Source organism: Natator depressus, chromosome 27, assembly GCF_965152275.1.
Source record: "Natator depressus isolate rNatDep1 chromosome 27, rNatDep2.hap1, whole genome shotgun sequence".
In the NCBI taxonomy this organism is placed as follows: Eukaryota; Metazoa; Chordata; order Testudines; family Cheloniidae; genus Natator; species Natator depressus.
In genome coordinates, this window is record NC_134260.1 from 12168522 (window position 1) to 12188380 (window position 19859).

Genomic DNA, 19859 nt, shown 5'->3' on the forward strand with positions numbered 1-19859 from the left:
TCAAAGGGTTAAAATCCAGCCAATGGCAATATACCTTGACGATGCCTGAGGGAAATACTTGCTGTGTTTGTATCCATTACCATTCTGAGAACAATATATGTATAAAATCGATCACAGTGAAATTCTTGATAGAATTAATCTGTTGCCCACAGTTGCTAATTGCAGCACTGGCCTTTTGACACCATAGCTAAGGTGCTGACAATGTGTCCATGATATAATTCTTCCCTGTTTATACCTTCACCATACAAGAAGGGCACTGGGTTAAACCATGGGATTCCTGAAGGCCTCAGTGATCTTTTCATAGATAAAAAAATAAACTATTTTGCATTTATAAAAGTACCTTGGTACTAGTGCCAGAGACCAAGAAAGTGAAACTGACCTGCCTAATTTCATTGTCCAAGCTGAATAACCTGCAAAATCTAAATAAGATTAATGAACAGCATAATGAAAATAAAAGTATAGGATTGATTCAGATCTCAGTTATGTTGGTGTAAATCAGGAGTTGTTCCATTGAAGATAGTGGAGTTACTCTGGTATATAAGGTCAGAATCACACCCCATGTTTTTGAAAATTCTTTCTGTTTTAATAATCTAATATGCTATTAGTAACACAGAGAAGGAAATCTTTAAAAATATACTTATATGCCTACTATTCTGATAGTGTCCATTAAACAATGCAGAATAAAATACTATTCCCATTATGCTTAGAAGTTTGCGTAACACCACCAACAATCCTTTGCCCTTTTTATTTTGAAAACAAAGCAGTCCAAAAAGTTTTTTTTGTTAAGTATTAACATTGTATTCCATGCAGATAATCAATAGTAAATACATTGCATTAAAAGACAGCTAAAGTGCCTTTAGTCCCCACAAATAGTCCAGTTGTGCTGTAAATTCAAGTATGTGGAAAGTAGGCAGTTACTGAGAGAGAAAATATTTTCGAGCCAGGTTCTGCTCCCATTGAAATAAAATGGGTTTGGCCACTAATTTCAGCAGGAGCAGAAACAAGCCCTTGTTTTGTTTGTCTTTAATAAAGCCTATTGTATATTTTCCCAACTGCTGAACGCACAGAGAAGTGATTAATATATGCCCTGATGTTGTTCTCCATTTCGGTACAAGCAGCACCGCTACACTCTAACAACATGATCAACAGTTGCCACAAACTGCAAGGGTGCTGTCCTTAAAAAGACACATTGGGGATGGCATAAGCGGTTGGTTGTATTTTGTATCTTGCTGTAACCAGCAGAGCAATTGACTGAGCACAGCTACCAGCCCTAGCCCATTTTATAGCTATAAAATACACAGGTCAATATACACATGTACATTATACAATTTGCTTCTGAGGAAGCCCAGCCAAAGTGTTCACCCAGATCTAAACTGAAACTTCAGAACATGGCTATAGAAGCCAGGTGATATAAAGACCTTCTTCACCCAGGTGCTTCTAGGCACACAGTTGGCATTCCTTCCTATAACTTTGCACGTGAGAATGGCAGGATTAGCCTGCATCCCCAAATCTGAGTTATGCTGATGGCCTTCTATTTGGTCCCTGCTCCATTTCTTTGAACAATGGTGCAGCACTTGTAGGTTGGCAGTGAGAATCCTTCACAACTGCCCTGTAGAGTAGGATACAGAGCTGTTCTATTGTGAAGCCACATGCAATGAAAACTAGAGACCCTGCATGCTGAAAGGTTGATCCCTGTTGATTCCACTGACCCAAAGTGGTCTTAGAGCTCCCAGAACCAGACCTCACTACCAAAGAATGCCTGGGATCCTTTGTTTTCTTCTATCCCACACTCATGCTCCTATATTTTACCAATAAGCATTTAATTCTGGAATTAACGCTGCCAACTAACTCCTTTCTGTGTCTTATGGGCACATGAATCATGGGCAATGTAGGGGCTTTTACATGGACTTGGGCCAAATGGCCTCACCTGACATTAAGGGCTAGCCGATGCAGCTGTGCTGCTGTAACACATCTGGTGAAGACTCTCTATGCCGATGGGAGAGAGCTATCTCTCTGGCATAATAAAACTACCTCCACAAGAGGCGTTAGCTATGTTGGCTTCTCCCACAGACAACAGCGCTGTCCACACCAGTGCTTAGGTCGGTGTAACTTATGTCCCTCACGGGGGTGGGTTTATTCACACTCCTGAGTGACATAAGTTATACCAACATAACATGTAGTGTAGAGAAGCCCAAGGTTCCAAAGAAATGCAGGGAAGCACATGCCCCTGGGAAAACTCACATTGTTTTAACACTTCAAGGGTTAATTCTGAGTTGTCCAGAAAAATCTTAGCTAGCTGAACTGCCTGGGTGATACCAAATATGTTGGAATAAATTGGAGTTCAGATAATTGGCAGTCAATAGACAAGGATTCAGCCTCAGGCAGACACAGAAAGGGAGGTTTGGATAACAGGAGTTCAAATCATCAGGATTCCACAGCACACTGTTTTCTCTGTGTTGGTGATTTCCTTCTTTAGTCCCTCTGTGGTCCACTCATGACTCTAGATCCAACCACAACAACTAGGTGATGTTGGCTTAGAAAGTAGAGTCTGCTCACATCTGTCTCTAGGGGATAAAGGAGAAGGCAGCTGGTACTGGAACATTGTACTGCATCTCTGCTCTCTCAAACATTGACACAGGAGCCCACAACAGCTAGGTGAAGGGGTGAATAATGGAGAATTGCACTCCAGTTCAGTCTCCTTCTAGGAGAGAGAGCGGAAGAGGAGGCATCAGGTGCTAGCACACTGCACCACCTCTCAGCTGACCACAGAGAATGATCTCCGTATGGTGAGACAGCAGATCCTCTTCTCCTCAAATGTGGGGTGAACTATTGTACAGTCAGAGACAGGGACTGACAATTATAGGTTAAAACTTATCAAAACCTACCAAAGAAAAATTTAAAATTCAGTTTTGATAAATTCCTAGCATTTACAATTTTTGCAGTTTTGATAATTATTTGTGGACACCCCAAGCATTCCAGTGTTGCTGAGAAGTCATGCTCAGCAAAGTGGAGCTCTGGAAGGGTCTGATTTTTTTCCTATAGTTCAAGGAGAACCATATTTTTAACACCGAATAAAACTTTTTGCTCCTTGAAAATTAGCCATAAATTTACCTAAAAATAAACATAAAAACTGCAAATATTAAAAAGATGAAAACCAGAAAGCATGGTCATAGCATAACCAATAATGAATTTTTTTTGTTCACTGCTGGGAAATTAGGAACATTGCCTTAATAGATAATACTGATTGTTCATTTAATGATTAATCTGATATCCAGTCTATGACAGTTCCCAGTATCAGATGCCTGCATGGAAGAAACCGCTTAGTGGGCTACTATGAAATAACTGCCGATAAGGAAAGTTTCTTCCTGACCACAGGCATTCAGACCACAGGCCTTTGGTTTATGCCCTGAAGCATGACAGTTTATTATATAACTTATACATTTTTATCCTACTTAACACAATTTTGCATGTTTTAATTCTCCATCTAAATGTCTAATCCTCTTTTGAACCCTACTAAGATCTTGGCTGCAATAATTTTTGTGGCAGTGAGTTACATGGGTTAATTATGCATTGTGTAAAGTATATTTGCTTTACATTTGGACTCTTTCACAATCACCGGATGTCCTCTTGTATTATGAGACAAGTAAACAGAAGTACCCAACTGACCTTCTCTTTGCCAGTTAATATTCTGTATAACTCTAACAGGTGGAAAAAATGTGATTATTTTATAAAGAGATTGAAATCTCCTACCAGATTATAACCATTTTAAAGAAGGCCAGATTTATGGTATACACTACATCAGTGGTTCTCAAAGCCGATCCACCGCTTGTTCAGGGAAAGCCCCTGGTGGGCCGGACCGGTTTGTTTACCTGCCGCGTCCGCAGGTTCGGCTGATCGCGGCTCCCACTGGCTGCGGTTCACCACTCCAGGCCAATGGGGGTTGCGGGAAGCGGCGTGGGCCAAGGGATGTGCTGGCCACCCTTCCCACAGCCCCCATTGGCCTGCAGCAGCGAACCGCAGCCAGTGGGAGCTGCAATCAGCCGCACCTGCAGACGCGGCAGGTAAACAAACTGGTCTGGCCCACCAGGGGCTTTCCCTGAACAAGCAGCGGACTGGCTTTGAGAACCACTGCACTACATGACAGTGTTCCTTTAAACTTATTCGACTGAGGGCAAGAGGAGAGAAATCAACCTTCTAGCTCAAGATCCTGCTTGGAGCTAAAGTTTATCTTCTAAATATCCCTAGAGAGAGAATGTCTGGGCTGATGGCCCATAAAAACTTGGCATGGTTCTGCCTGACTTACCCTGTTTGAACATTTTGGTGTCTTCATGACATAATCAGATACAGCAAAAGCTTCCCTAGTGGCTAAGTCTGAAGAAGTATAAGCCAGGGTCTAAATGCCACCCAGCATCCATATTTATCCTTAATGGCTATATAAATTCAGCCCATGAGACTGAAAACATTAATTAGACAGACCCTGCCTTTGGCAGTAATCACCGCCAGTGACAGCTGAACCAGCCAGTAGATAAAATATGCACCAAACATGACATCAGAATAAATAGACAAGGACCATGAAAAAACAACACAACAAACTCACCCTGTTTCTTCTGGGAATGCAAATAGCACTTCACACCAGCTTTTGGAGTCTGTTTGGGTGTCTGTCTTTCCTTAATTTTGGGCCCACTCCTGCTCCAGTTGGAGTCAATGGGAGTTATTCAACTGGGTTCAAAGGGAGCAGGATAGAGCCTTTATTTTCTGTAGATTAGTCTTTGGTTCTGACCACAAAGGATAAGAAAAAGAAAACCTCTAGAGATCTAATGCTAAAGTCCTTACTCAGGGCCAGAATGTGATACCAGTGAAAATCCCCAGTAGAGGCCTCATCTAAAGCCAACTGAAGTAAATTGAAAGACTCCCATTGACTGCAATGGACTTTGTATCGGGCTTTAGAGGCATTGATTCCAATAGAGTTACTCAGGATTTATGACAGTGCAACTGAGTTCAATCTCTAGATCTCTGTCCTCACTAAGGTGAAACTTCCATTGACTTCAGTGAAAAATTTGCTTGAGTTTACTTCAGGTTTTAGCTCTGGGAGAACAACATTTTCCATAATGCTCTTTCCCCACCCTCTCCCATTGTAATCTGATCTGGTTTGGCGGCTGTGATGAGAGTAGAAGACAACCTGGGTTTGGAGGAAGGGATCTGAGGTCTCTCATCCACCACTACATCTCCCTCAGGGCATCAGCAAAATAATGTGACTGACCAGAAAGGACAGGTGATTGCAGAAGTGCCACTGAAGGTGAATCCTTTACAGGGCATGAGCCTTAGAACGGCCAGATCTTCTTTGCTCCCTGGACAGAGGGGGAGAGCTATTAGCCTGAAGGAGAGACGGGTAGGGTTTGAAGCAGTGGGGTGGAATGATGAGTGGAGGAGGAAAGGATGCGGCCCCAGATTGGGAACCGCTCATCTTAGATGCCTGAGGTGGGAGGGAAGAAGTCAACACTACACACAAAAAACCCCTAACTCGACTACAGCTTTCCCTACTGACACCCCCAGGGCTCTGGCACCAAACTGCAGGCAGACTGATGTCATAATGCACTACCCCTGCTTCAGGCTCTGCTGTTCCCAGAGGAGTCCTGCAGAGTCGCATCTTTGCATTGCCCTGATTCATTCTTTTTTCAATGCTCCATTGGGTCTTTTGCCTCTGGTTCCTGTTCCTTTCCCGACAGAGGAGAGAGTTTGCAGTAGAATAACAGGAGACTCTAACCCTGAAGACAAGGGAGGTTGTAGGGGCGGGGAAGGAAAAGGAATGTGCTCAGCACTGTTCTGCTTCCACAAAGCCCTCCTTCTCATGGCCAGCAGGATCCACCTCAGAGTATGTTGTGTGGTTGGTGTGGTTTCGGAACTTCATGGCTGGCCAGTGGTGTGGTCTCCGCTGTGGACAAAGATACAAGTGCATTAAAAGCTAAGGAAGAGGCTTTAATTTGCGGCATGCTGGGAAGTTTGAAACCCAGACCTGAAACAACATTTAACCTATACAAGAACCCATCCTTATTAAAAGGCAACTTCCTGCCTTAAGAGACCACTCCATATGCCACGGAGTACCCTCCTTCTCTAAGAGAAGTCCTATTTTCATTAACCAGCTGACTTGTGTAGATCTGCGATCACTTAGGACAGGTTTCATTGTATTCATATTCCCCAGTGCTGGAACACTACTGCAGGAAAAGCTGAGGACACGTCTATGCTACGGGAGCAACAGCGGCACAGCCACAACACTGCAATGCTATAGCCCCGTAGCACAGACGCTTCCTACATCACAGAAAGGGTTTTCCCATGGATGTAGGTCATCTACCTCCCTGAGAAGTGGTAGCTAGGTCAACAGAAGAACTCCTCCACTGACCTAGCCATACCTAAACTAGGGTTAGACCAGCTTAACTGCCGTGCTCAGGGGTGTGAAAACATAGCTAGGTCAACCTACTTTAAGTGTAGACCAGGCCTTAATCTAGTGTCATAGAATCATAGAATATCAGGGTTGGAAGGGACCTCAGGAGGTCATCTAGTCCAACCCCCTGCTCAAAGCAGGACCAATCCCCAATTAAATCATCCCAGCCAGGGCTTTGTCAAGCCTGACCTTAAAAACTTCTAAGGAAGGAGATTCTACCACCTCCCTAGGTAACACATTCCAGTGTTTCACCACCCTCCTAGTGAAAAAGTTTTTCCTAATATCCAACCTAAACCTCCCCCACTGCAACTTGAGACCATTACTCCTTGTCCTGTCCTCTTCTACCACTGAGAATAGTCTAGAACCATCCTCTATGGAACCACCTCTCAGGTAGTTGAAAGCAGCTATCAAATCCCCCCTCATTCTTCTCTTCTGCAGACTTAACAATCCCAGTTCCCTCAGCCTCTCCTCATAAGTCATGTGTTCCAGACCCCTAATCATTTTTGTTGCCCTTCGCTGGACTCTCTCCAATTTATCCACATCCTTCTTGTAGTGTGGGGCCCAAAACTGGACACAGTACTCCAGATGAGGCCTCACCAATGTCGAATAGAGGGGAACGATCACATCCCTCGATCTGCTCGCTATGCCCCTACTTACACATCCCAAAATGCCATTGGCCTTCTTTGCAACAAGGGCACACTGCTGACTCATATCCAGCTTCTTGTCCACTGTCACCCCTAGGTCCTTTTCCGCAGAACTGCTGCCTAGCCATTCGGTCCCTAGTCTGTAGCTGTGCATTGGGTTCTTCCGTCCTAAGTGCAGGACCCTGCACTTATCCTTATTGAATCTCATCAGATTTCTTTTGGCCCAATCCTCCAATTTGTCTAGGTCCCTCACTACAGGGACCTAGACAAATTGTCACATCACTACAGTCCAGTAGGCTAACACTATTGCCTAAAAGGCTAACTCCAATGCATTAACCACTTAACAGGATTAAAGTGGGGAGAGAGAAGAAATGAGGCCTTTGGTGAAATCAGGCCTCAGGTCCTCCAGAAAGAAAGGACTGTTCAGTGGTTAGAGAACTAGCCTTGGACTTGGGAATACCCAGTTCAATTCCCTACTCTGCCATAGATTTCCTGTGTGACCTTGCACAAGTTACTTAGGCCCAGATCCAAAAAAGGTATTTAGGCTCCTATTTCCCATTGAAATCAATAGAAGTCAGAAGCCTAAATCCCTTTGAGGATCTGGGCCTTAGCCTCTATGGCTCAGTTCCCTGTCTGTACAATGTGGATAATAGTACTGCCCTGCTTCATGGGGGGAGTTGTGAGGATAAATACATTAAACAATTGTGAGGCACTCAGCTACTATGGTAAAAGGGTCCAGAAGACATCATAGGAAAGAGACAGACTGAGGAATAACAAAGGCTATCAGGAGAAAGGGTAGAAGCTTCCTGTTGCTCACCTCCCCCAAAATAGATTCCATGCTGGAATTAACCCACTCCTGACTGCCCCAGGTGTCTGTGAAAGCCAAGGAGTCATTTGCAAACAGCAGAGAGAGAACATCAGTGCCCCTGATTATTTGGAAATGAAAAATCTGCATTTAAAACATTCACACCATCAGTTACATCTTGGAGGATGGAACAGCATCTATTATTAAAGCCCGTCAGTTTTAATTTCCCAAACCCAACTCAAAAGGTAGCAATCTCACCTTTGTTACAGCTCCAGTCCAGCTGAGCGCTGGGTCTGGAATCTGTGTGTGTTTTGAGCATGTGTGTCAGAGAGAGCGCGAGAGAGAGAAATAAAGTGTGAGTAAATGTGGGTGAGCATGTGAAAGTCTGTGACTGTGCGTGAATGAGTGAAAGAGAAAGGTTGTGAGAGAGTGAAAGAGAAAAGCTGGGTGTGAGTGAAAGAGAAAAAACCTGGGTTTCAGACATCAACAACTGGAAGTTGAAGATTAGCTGTGACTGTAGGACCATGAAAAGAAACACATAGATTTGAACTATATCAAAGGCCCCCTGCTGCTCCTCTCTTCCTGCTTCCCTAGATGCAGTATAAGTGCAAGGCAGCAAGGTTAATTGAAACATATCTGAATCAACCCTGCTGAGAGGATTCAGACTGCAACAAAATGTAACTTTAAATGCATGGTCGGTTCCCAAGTCCTAGGTGAGAGAGACTCATACTCCCTCCCCTGCTCCAGAAGTTTAGGATTCCCTGAGGGCAGCTGTACCTGGAGGTAAACTGGCTCTTTCTTATTCATGGCTCCGTACATCCAACTGCATGGCTCAGCATGCGGTGGCTGCACAAATCAATGTGAATGCTGAGGCTAGGCATCCCCATAAGAGAAGGAAATAGATTTAGAGGTCAGATCCTCAGCTGTGTAGCACCACTGAAGTCAATGGAGCCATGTTGATTTACTCCAGCTAAAGATCTGGCCCTCAGAGTCCATTTGAGTCAGTACTCAAGCCTGCTGGGGTCCCGCAGAGGACTTCATACAACAGGCCAGCAAAAGGCTGGGGGACTGGGACATGTCTCCCTCACTTCAGGTGGCTGCACCTCTGTTGACGATAGCAAAGGAAGAGAGAACCAGCCTGGGATGAGATCTGTCCACTCACCTCAATGAAGAACAAGGCAGCGTTGGAGGTGGGGTGGCTGCTGATGTAAATTACAGCAAGAATAATGGCTGCAATGAGCAGGATGGCCAGGACTATCCCCACGATGGTCCCGGTGTGAATCGGGGCTCCAGATGTCTTTGTGGGAAGGTCATTTCTCACTCCTGAAAAGGGGATTGTGACAGAAGGTGGGAATGCAGGGAGAATGGCTGGGATCAGAGAGGCAGAGAAAGCACACAGAACTGGGAACAAGGGGAGAGACTTAGGCTTTGTCCACACTACCGTTTTTGTCAGGATAATTTATGTCGCTCAGGGGTGTGAATAAGCCCTAAACACCGGTGTGTTGGTGGGAGAGCTTCTCCTGCTGACATAGCTACCGCCGCTCGCTGGGGGTGGATTATTTAAATTGATGGGAGAGCTCTCTCCTGTTGGCTTAGAGTGGCTACGCTAGAGAGCTTACAGCGGCGCAGCAGTGAGGAGAGAGGACTTTGTCCACACTAGTATTCATCCTCAACAATGATATGGTGATGTGCATACCAGTGCCCATTGGTGATTACATTTGTCAGGCCTACTGAATACCTTCAGTTACATGGGATACACCTCGACTGTCCTGTGCATAGTGGTGGCAGCAAGTTGGGAAGCTTGGTGGAAAGGAAAGCCAGAGACAGTTCCCCCAGTGCTGCTGTCCTTGTGAAGCCAAGCATGTGGCTGGCTCATAGAGAGCAGAAGTGAGCTACTGTGACTATCAAGGAGATCTCTGTTAGTTCAACTGGTAGAGGCCCATGATTCGAGCCGAAGGATCTTCTACTACCGGCTTTCCAGTGCAGTGTGTGTGACTCACCTGCAGCCAATTAACTTATTACAGTGATGCTTGCAATACATTCTCCACATCCTGCTCTTGTGTTTTTTAACCCCAAAATAATTTAGATGAAGCAAACTGTCCCCCCGGGGAGTGGCTCCTGAATCCTACAATCCCTTTCAGAGGACGGCAGTATTTGGCTGGAGAGATGAATGAGCAACAGCTCGCTCAGTCTATATTCCTCATGTACCAAGATGCTCATTCTGATGCAAACCCATTAGCCGTATGCTGCCTGGTGTTCTTAGCATATCGTGCCCACAGTCCCTTTCATTTCTTAGTCATGAATATTCAATTGCACAGAGGGGAGAAGTGAGCAGAGCCATGGGGGCTGATTCAGGTACAGATTAGTATTGACATTACCAGACGTTCAAGGAGCAATTTGGCTGAAATTGAGACGGTCTCAGATTTCAAAGGCTTTGTGGTTACAGAGGGCCTAATCCTGCACCTACGATAGTCAGTGGGATTTTATTATTAACCTCTATGAGCAACTTTAGCATAAGTGGGATGGACTTATGGTTTACATATACACCTTCCACAAATGTCCAGGGATGCTGGTGCCACAGTACTGACTGTGAACTATACATCACAGCAAGAAGCATTGTGACAGTCCTCAGACCCCAGTCGTAACAGCACTATGATAACCTAGACATTGGAGATGAACCATTGGCATAAAGGAAACAGAGAGAATCAGAGCTGGACTAATAGCAGTGCTGCTTTACAATATTAAGTTTTAAACATTCTCCTGAACTGTTGAGGAAACCCAAAGGCAACTCACCTGTGGGAATACATGGGGACCAGAGAGTGAAATGGATTATATAGAAAGTGAAAACTGATCAGCCTAGTTATCTGCCAGGGCTGAGAAATAGACAAATACACACAAACCGCTTCAGGGATAATCAGATTGTTCCAATTCTCTCAGTTTTTACCATCCCAAGGTAGTATTAGTAACCCAGGTGAGGATAACAGGATTCTGATCTTGCTTGCATCCCTTTAAATCTGGGGGTTTCTTGCCCACTCCTTTGACTTACTATAACTAGCCAGAGAACAAGGTGAATGAGGTAATATCTTTTGTTGGACCAACAGAAGCTGGTCCAATAAAAGATACTACCTCACCCACCTTTGTCTCTCTAATATCCTGGGACTGACACAACTGCAACACTTCACATAACTAACCAGTGCATTTGATTTCACATAACACATTCCCCTTAGGAAGAATCTGACTGGGTGATGAGAAGGTTAAAGACTTACCATCCCCTCCTGCAAACTGATTCAGCTTTGTGTCATCTGTAAGAGGGAAACAAAAGCAAGAAAAGGATAGGAAAGTTAGTAGACCCTTATGGGGCTCTTCATTTTGTACACCACTACACCCCATATATAGTTCCGCCCCTAAAACATGCCTCCTTGTATTGCCCTGTTACAGTTAAGAGTAGTTTTACCTCATTCAGTTTGGTGGGGGGAAAAACACCCAGAAAACAAGACAAGACAATAGTGAAATGTCAGGGGTTTTGTTTACAGTCCCATTCAGTGCATGTGGCAATTGAAGTTCTTAATGAATCTCTCCTTAAATAAGCACTCTCAGCATGGAAGCATTGTGCGTGGTAATGAACGTATAAAGGATCAGGCCCTATGTTTGCGTGTGATGTGCAATCACACTCTTCTGATAGGAGTGGATAGGAATGGCAAAGGTTAGTTGATTCATGAGTGTGTGTGCACATGCATAATTCCCCAAAAGTCTAGATCTGGAAAATTCAGACCCGAATGAGGTAATCACTTTTAAGACTCTCTTTATATTTAATCTATGCCATTTGCTGCAACATGTCAGTGTACATTGCTAGCTCTCTGCTGACTCATATAGGTAAGGCAAGGATGTTAACCCAGAGTCCACTCCATGGGGGGCCAGAAATCCATTTCCACTTATTCTCTGCCTGGAAGGTAACACCGTACAGATTGTAGGAGGCTCCCTGTCTGACATGAGCACCTATGAGACAGTCCAGCAAAAATCCTGACCCAGATTTCTTTGCTGCTTAGCTTGGACTCTGTCTACCCCAGGCGCTGAAATAAATGACAGGACGCCAGCTAGTCAGCTGCATTCACATACGTCTCCACTGAGCAAAGCCAGGCTGGGTGGGGAAGATGCAAAGGGGTGCGTCCTGTTTTGCTTTGCTTCTCAGATAAAATTTGCTGTCTCACACAGCTGGCTGCTTGTTTCTGTCCAAGATTACAAATTAATTTCATGCTTGAATGTGTCACAAAAAGCCTCTTGTTCTTCCAAGACTCAACCGTTGGAAAATCAGCTCAGTGGTGTTGTTTTTTCCCCCTTCCCTTAATTGCTCTTTTCAAAGTTGATCCGTCAGCCACGCACTCTCCATGCCCCCCATTCTCCATTGCTCAAGGACAATTACTCATGTTCCTTTCTATTTATTCTAATTAGCGTTTTGCATGAGGAACTATTAAACAGTGAAATTGAAGTGATACCTGCCACGGACGGGAAGACACGGCCCATGTGTTAATAGGATTAACAGGGGTGTCCCAAAGGACTCTGGGTCTTTACTTGGGGCTTCTTAAACCATCCGATGAAGTGAGCTGTAGCTCATGAAAGCTTATGCTCAAATAAATTTGTTAGTCTCTAAGGTGCCACAAGTCCTCCTTTTCTTTATACCAGAGAGAATTCCATCCTTGGACCAGAAGGTAATGCACATGCCTATGGGTTTATTACCCACAATGTGATGACACCGCCAGCCATAGGTCGTCAGTGGGGATTGAACAGGGGATCTCTACTGCTTGAGCTAAAGTCCAACAGGGTCATTAGCCTTTCATGGAGCATCCATTAGAAGGAGACAAAGATCCGCACTGTGGTCTGGTGGGTTACACCAAGGGGAGGTTTTGGAGAAGAGTTTAAATCAAAACCCCAGACCCAAACAGACCCCAAACTAGAATGCTTGGATCATGACGGTGAGGAACTCTGTTGGCTCCATGTCGAGAGAAGCTGGACCATGTTCAGAGATGAGTCTAGCATAACTTGCACTTTTTTCCAACCCTATCAAATGATGCATGTTATACCAGCTTGCTGTGCCTGGGTGCCCCTTCACACGGGGGTTATTCATGATAGGAGAGTCTTATGGCTGCTCTGTAGTCACGTTATGCCACCAGTGCAAGGCAGCTGCAATGCAGCTGTGAGTTCCCCTCCACGGGGAGGTCTCACCTATGCCACCTTCTAGATCATGCTGAATCTCTCCTCTCTCTAGTCTCATCTTCCTTTTCTCTGCCCCACTCCTCCTCTCCTTGTGCCTACAGCTATAGCATTGGCTAGCCAGGAATGTTAACTACATTCTCTTGGATATGACTTCATTTCACTAGGCCTGGGAGGGAAAGATCTCTCCAGGGACAGACATTTGGGGCAATGTGCCTGGAGAGCACTGCTACTGCTTGCCCTTTAGCCCTGGGCTAGCTTCCCCTACCCCAGCGATTCACCCCATTCCCAGCTGCCGGTACCTTCCGTGGTGAGACTGCCAATGAAAAGAGAGGAGGCAGTGACATCTTCATCAAATGACGTGAAGGGGCTGTTTGGGGACGGTGAGTAGTGGTCGCTCTCTGCCCAATCCTCACAGGTCCTCTCATCCGACTGAAAAGACAAATGGAGAAAGGCTACTATTCCCAGCAATCTTCCAGCAACAAGACCCCTTTATGCCTAAATCAACCCAGCCAGTAAACTGGGCACAAAGCAGCGACTTTGAGGGTGTCGGGAGGGGGGAAACCAACAAGATGTATCACCAGAGCTGATCTTTCTTAGGCAAACCAATTCATTCAGGCAGTGTAGAGATAATTATACTAGCTAGGATTAAAATGGCAAGGGCTAAATATCTTCATGCTTCAGGGTGGATAATAATCATGCTCCAGAGGGTCAGGAAGAAATCTCCCCAATCGGATTGCACCTTCAGGTGCTTTATGGAGGCTTTTACACCTTTCTCTGAAGCTTCCAGCATTGGCCAATGCCAGAGACAGGACACTAGATTAGAAGGACTACTGGTGTCTTCCAGTATAGCAAGAAGGTGGGATGCCAGATTACATGGGCCATCGATCATTCCTCTAAGGCAGGGAGGTGAGATACTGAACAAAATGGATCACTGTTTCTGGTGCGCAGCGAGGGACGATACCAGACTAGATGGACCATTGGTCTGTTCCAGAATGGCAGTCCTTATGTTCTTATGGACCATGCAGAGCTCATAAGGAGTCTTCATCTCTGGAGGGCTGGGACATATGCCATTGTCTGAATCTCTTTTCCTTTGTTCTGTGTCATAGGCAATTCAACCCTCTCTCTGTCTCAGGAGCTAAATGGCTACAAACAGGTCTGAGAACCAATTGTCTTAGTGAGAATTCCAGAGGCAGCCAAATCTCTCACCATGAGAGAGAGAGGTAGAGTAACCTGTGAGCAGAATCCACCTTTTCTGGGAAGCTGGGGGCCACTGACATCATCACACTGTCAGCCCAAGGGAAATAAGCCTTCCCTCGATCTCACCTCTTGGCCACAGCCATGTGACAGCCACTCCTCACGGTATCGGTCAAACCCACTGGAGCATCTACAGAGAGAAAGGATGTTACTCAGTGATGGGTGCATTCTCTTCTAGACACAGCTAGCAAAGGCAGCCAGGGTTCAGGCCACAATGGTCATGTGACCATCTTATGTGGGTGGCATTGCTTATCTCACACGTATGGTGGTAATCAGTGTGAGAACCCCAGGTGCTACCACGACGGGCACCATGTAGAGATAATTGGACAAATACATATCTGAAATTAGCCAATTGCAGAGGACTGAAAAGATCAGATAGAAGGGGGTCCCCATGGACATTGGGATTCCAACACAGCTGTGCTGGAAGGACCCAAACCTTCCTCTTTCTGGAAGACAGAGAGGGGCAGGGAAGTAGGACTATATACGTATATATACAGTGACTTTGAATTTCCGTCCTCTGGACTCTGCCAGGGGAAGGCCATGAACTCTGCAGTGTTTTTTCCAGCAACATCTGCACAGGAAAAGCAACATATAATAATAATAATATTATACAGCACCAAGAAAACACCAGCTAGAGAATTCTCTGCAAAAACAGAGGGAACTGAGCAGAACTCTGACCTTAGGAAGGTCTCAGGGGATCACTGAAGGGTGAATCAAGGACTCAGCCAGTACAAGGCATCCACCCAACGACAAGCAAGCTGAGCAGAAGGGGGCCTCTGGGGAATTCAGGTCCCACAGAGTTCCTAACCTCCACTGTGCTGAAATGTTGCTCCCATAGAAATTAAGAGCTCAGCAAGAGCAAAGATTCAATCTGTCCTAGCCAGGGAACAGATGAAGAAGAAGCATGGTCTTGTGGTTGAAGCACTACACTAGAACTTAGGGGACAGTTCAGTTCCTGGATGTGCTACCAGCTTCCTGTGTGATGGTGGACAAGTCACAGCAGGTGGGATTTTTCAAAGAGGATGAGCCCCTTTTGGAAGTCAATGAGATAGTGGCCGACTAGCTTAGGTCCTCTCGACAATCCCACCCTAAATCTCTCCATGCTGCAGCTTCCCCACATGTAAAATGGAGGAAATACTTCCTTTCTCCCGGCCTTTGACTGTCTTGTCTATTTAGATTGTAAGCTCTTAGCGGGCCAATATGCATGTATGGCCCTGGGGACAAATGCCTCTCAACCAGGGCTTCCAGGTGTTACTGTAATACAAATAATAATAGTACAACTGAGCTTCAGTGAATTGGGGGTTGGAAGACCAGAGTTGCCGGCGACAATAATTAGAGATGGGCTGCAAAAGGATTGCCATGAGCATCGGGGTTTCAGACCAGCCAGGACCCAGACCTGATCTGCCTTATTTGGGATTTGTTTTTACAACCAGCTTCACCCATCTCTCTCGCTGGTAATGACAGAAGATTTTCTCCTCTGAAGCCACTGACTGGGTGATGGTCATTTCAGAAGGAAACCCCATGGCTATGGGTTATGCTACAGCCTCAGCCCAGTGGGAGGCAATGAATTGAGGATTGATGCCTGCCTAGTATGCTAGCTTGAGGGAGGGGGTCAGAGCCATTCGCTGCCCCAGCTGTGTCACACAGGTTCGCTTGAGACTGGAGATGGAGCTGTTGCACAAAGGGGAGAAAAGACACGAGCATAAGCCCTGGAGGACTGTGATATAAAGCAGAGGCAGAAAGGAGGAACACAGCTTCCCACGGAGCCCTATCCCAGTCAGCCCCTCTCCGCCAGGGAGGCAGAATACAGCCACCTCCTATCTACAGTGCTGTTGGGAGTGGAGAAGAAGAGGGCGCCAGAGGGAATGCTGTCCCTGAGCAGCCGGGCATCTCCTTGGCATGAACATCACTACACAGAAGCAGCAGATCTGTGTTACTGGGTCCCCTCCCCTGCCACCAGCTCAAAATACATCCTATTAAACTGCTGCATGCTCCTCATTGCCATGCTGGCAAAAGGAGACGGCCTATTTAAATCCTGGGATGGCAGGCAGAGCCCAAAGACATCCCCCCATCCCCACCCCAGACGCTGACCACTCTGGAGACTGGAGTCCGCTATTTACCCTCAGGATGGGCACAGCGGTGACACGCAGGTTCCCCCATCAACATGCCTCACTCCTGACCCAAGGGGACCCTCAGCCCACAACTGTAGGGACCAGAGGGGAGTTCAGTCTCCGTGACCCACTCACCCGCCACATGTCCCTCCATCTGAAACCTAAAGTCAGCCCGGTGAGGGAAGGAGGGGAGCTGCCCAGGCCTCTCTCTGCTGCTTGGAATCAGAGAAATGTAGGTCTGGAAGGGAATCTGAGAGGTCATCTAGTCCAGCCCACCTCCCCCCGCTGAGGCAGGATCAAGTATAGCCCATCCCTGGCTGGAGTTTGTCTGGCCTGATCTTAAAAACAGGGGAGGGCCAGGAGGATGGCAGCCCCTGCCACAGAAGGCTGCCTGGGTTGCAGAGCAGCAGGACCAGCAAGCAGAACTGCCTCATGCGGTAGAGCTGGGAGCTCAGCATTTACTCCTGGTCATGCCTGCTGAAGCTGCCAGCAAGGGGCCCTGTTGGTGCCAGTTACAGTGGTGGGGTATTTTTTGTGATGGGCAGCCCCCACCCCATCCTCCCCCAGGCTGAATTCCTTTCTCACACGTTGCTCTCAGCTAATCTGTACTGGAGATGGGCCAGAGCCACAAAGTCCCGATGGAGAGCTGGGTGGGGTTTGATCCAGGGGTCCAGTTTGGCTCTGGATCCAGGTTAGGATTCCAAGGCCATCCCAGTTGCTTCAGGGTATCAGATCCGTGGGGTTGCTTAGGCCCATGGCAGAGTTAGAGGCCAACAGTCCAGCACTGTGGAAGCCACTCTGGATTGGGACACCACTGAAAGGAGAAGGCGCACAGCAAAAAGAGACAATATTTGACTCCAGGCTGGTATCCTGCTAATGAAGAGCAGACAGGAAAAAAGTCGGGGCTGGCCTTTCAGTCAGCCCTCTCTGATTCCTCCACTGGCCTCCTCCCCAGTTGGTAAATGGCATGTATTTTTCCCCAACTGAGCACTACTAAGGCCAGATTTCCAGAAGTGCCTAATACCCATAAATCCAACGGAAACCAATGAGAGTTGCAGGCTCTCAGGACGTCTGTACTTTGTGCTAGATTCGGTTGCTCCCATCCACACTAGCAGGACAATTGTTTGCAATACTAGCTTATGGAAGGGGGACAGAAAGAAGGGGGACTGCCCTAATTGACATCTCACATCAAATGGAGTAGTGTTTCCAGTACAGACACAGCCCAAGATTAATAGATATTCTGATCCGCTAGTCTGCCCTCCTGTATAAACCAGGCCAGAGAACCTCACCCAGGGATTCCTGCATCCAGCTCATAACTTCTGGTTGAGCGAGAGCAGACCTTTCAGAAAGACATCCAGTCTTGATTTAAAGACTTCAAGTGATGGGGAATCAATCAGGGTCCTAGGTAAATCATCCCAATGGTTAATTACCCTCTCTGACAAAATACGCATCTTATTTCTAGTCTGAACTTGTCTAGCTTCAGCTTCTGGCCATTGGATCTCCTTCCTTTGTCTGCCAGATTAAAGAGCCTTCTACTATCCAAAATGTCAGGTACTTGTAGACTGTGATCAAGTCATCTCTTATCCTTAAGATTTGGACCACATTAGCACTTTCTTAACAAGAGCCACGTACAAACTCTAAAAAGAGGCTGACACTGTTACAGGTCTCAGTTTAGATTAGGCCCAAGGTTGCAACTTCCTCTGCCAGCTGTGGAAGCACTAGCATAACAAGGACCCAGAGAGGAAACCCATCTGAGTTACCTCTGCAGGACATGACACCAGCTGCAGTTGAAAGTCAGCTCCGAGGTCACGCACATGTCACAGCTCTGATGCTGGAGACAGGCTGCAAGAAAAAGAAGAAATGTGCCAGCAACACACTATCATTAGGAGGACTGGTTACAAGGGAGCATATAGTCAAAGTTGGGAGGGGGCGTGGCCAAAGGAGACCATGGACAGATGAGCCTTTGCTCTGACTTCAGGCTGCCATGAGCTTGGAACTCAAGTCAGCAGCTTCTTAGCAGGAATGGGATGATAATATTTCAGCAAGGGACTCCCACCCAACTTAGCCTGAGGTGAAACCCATCCCAGGCCTATGCTGTTTCCTATTTAGACACAGAGCTAAGGAGGGAGGGAACACAAACCGATTAAACTTCGATTGTTGACAGAGTCATTCATTTGTCATCCTCTCTGGGAAGGATCGTTTAACAGCATCCATCTTCTACCAGAAGCTAGCAAAGCATCCCAGCCTTCCCTTTGGCTGCAGAGTTTTAACAAAGCCTCCCCTGGGAGACCCACCCATCCAGCACATCATGGCACAGTCCAGAGTTTAACCTTGGTTTAATACTTTACAGCACCAAGCACACATTTGGCTCTACATTCATCCACTTCTGAGCCCCACATACCTCTCCCAGCAAATCTCTGTCCTGACTGCGAGCACCACTTCTACTCCAGCCCTGGGCTCCCCACACTCACAGCTCTGCCAAAGTCCCTCAATTCTGACCCACAGCTCCCCTGCTATCCCAGCCCTAGGTTCCCTACCCTACATTCCTCTGATACCCCTCAATTTTGACCTCCAACCCCACCCCCACACTCTGCTATTCCAGTCCTGGTCTTCTTCTTAGCAGAGAACGTGAACTTACACTGCAGTGGGGACAAGTGTCCTCCAGGGCCGCCCAGAGGATTCAGGGGGCCTGGGGTCTTCTCACCAGGGCCTGGGGCAAATTACTCCATTTGCCCCCCCTCCCCCGGGAGGCCCTGGTGTCCTCTAGGGAGTAGACACAGCCCTGCCACGCTCATTCCACTTATGACCTAAATAGGGCTGAAACTCACATCTCCAGGAGGTACTTTCCCATCAGCTCTCAACTCCCCCAGCTGCCAGGGGAAAACAAAGCAGCTAGTCTTAGCATTTTTTTTTTTTAAATCACAGAATCCTTATTTATGATCTGCTTTGCAGTAGCCCTGCCTGCTGTTAAGATGGTTATAAAATACCCAGGCGATGCTGTTTAAATGCATAACCTTGGCATACTTGGGACAGGTTTATTCTCTGCCTGGTATTTATGTACTGCATGACACGTCTTCCTGTGTGTGAGTGTCCTTGGTCCTTTGCCTGCCATTGTATCTATTTAACAGGATCGTTTGTGAATATCACAGGGGGAGGCCTGGTTATTTGTTCAAAGAGCACTCTCCACCTTGCTTTGAAAGGGTCTCGGGAACTAGGCTGCAATGCTTAGAATCGTTATCTGCAAGGGCGGGGGAACCATATGGCATGGAAGAGGAGTTGCTTCCCTTCTCTCCAGAGCTGGCGTTCAAATACAGATTTGCATCACAGGCACACTGAATCCATGTCTACACTACAGCATAGGTGTGTCGGTCAGGGGTGAAGAGGTGGGATCCCTG

The 19859-nt window shown here is 46.6% G+C and overlaps 1 protein-coding gene across 2 annotated transcripts in view; it reads right to left on the reverse strand.

The window, feature by feature from the left end:
• Positions 1-4154: 4154 nt before the first annotated feature.
• PLXDC1 (plexin domain containing 1) overlaps positions 4155-19859 on the reverse strand; it is a 49122-nt gene continuing 33417 nt past the window's right edge. For both annotated transcript variants that reach the window (XM_074940502.1, XM_074940501.1), the window contains 6 exons: positions 18225-18306; positions 14423-14483; positions 13399-13528; positions 11155-11190; positions 9051-9211; positions 4155-5932 (listed from right to left, as the gene is read on the reverse strand). In XM_074940502.1, the coding sequence (XP_074796603.1) occupies positions 5813-5932; positions 9051-9211; positions 11155-11190; positions 13399-13528; positions 14423-14483; positions 18225-18306 (590 nt within the window). In that variant the 3' untranslated portion in view covers positions 4155-5812. The remainder of the gene's footprint in view (positions 5933-9050; positions 9212-11154; positions 11191-13398; positions 13529-14422; positions 14484-18224; positions 18307-19859) is intronic.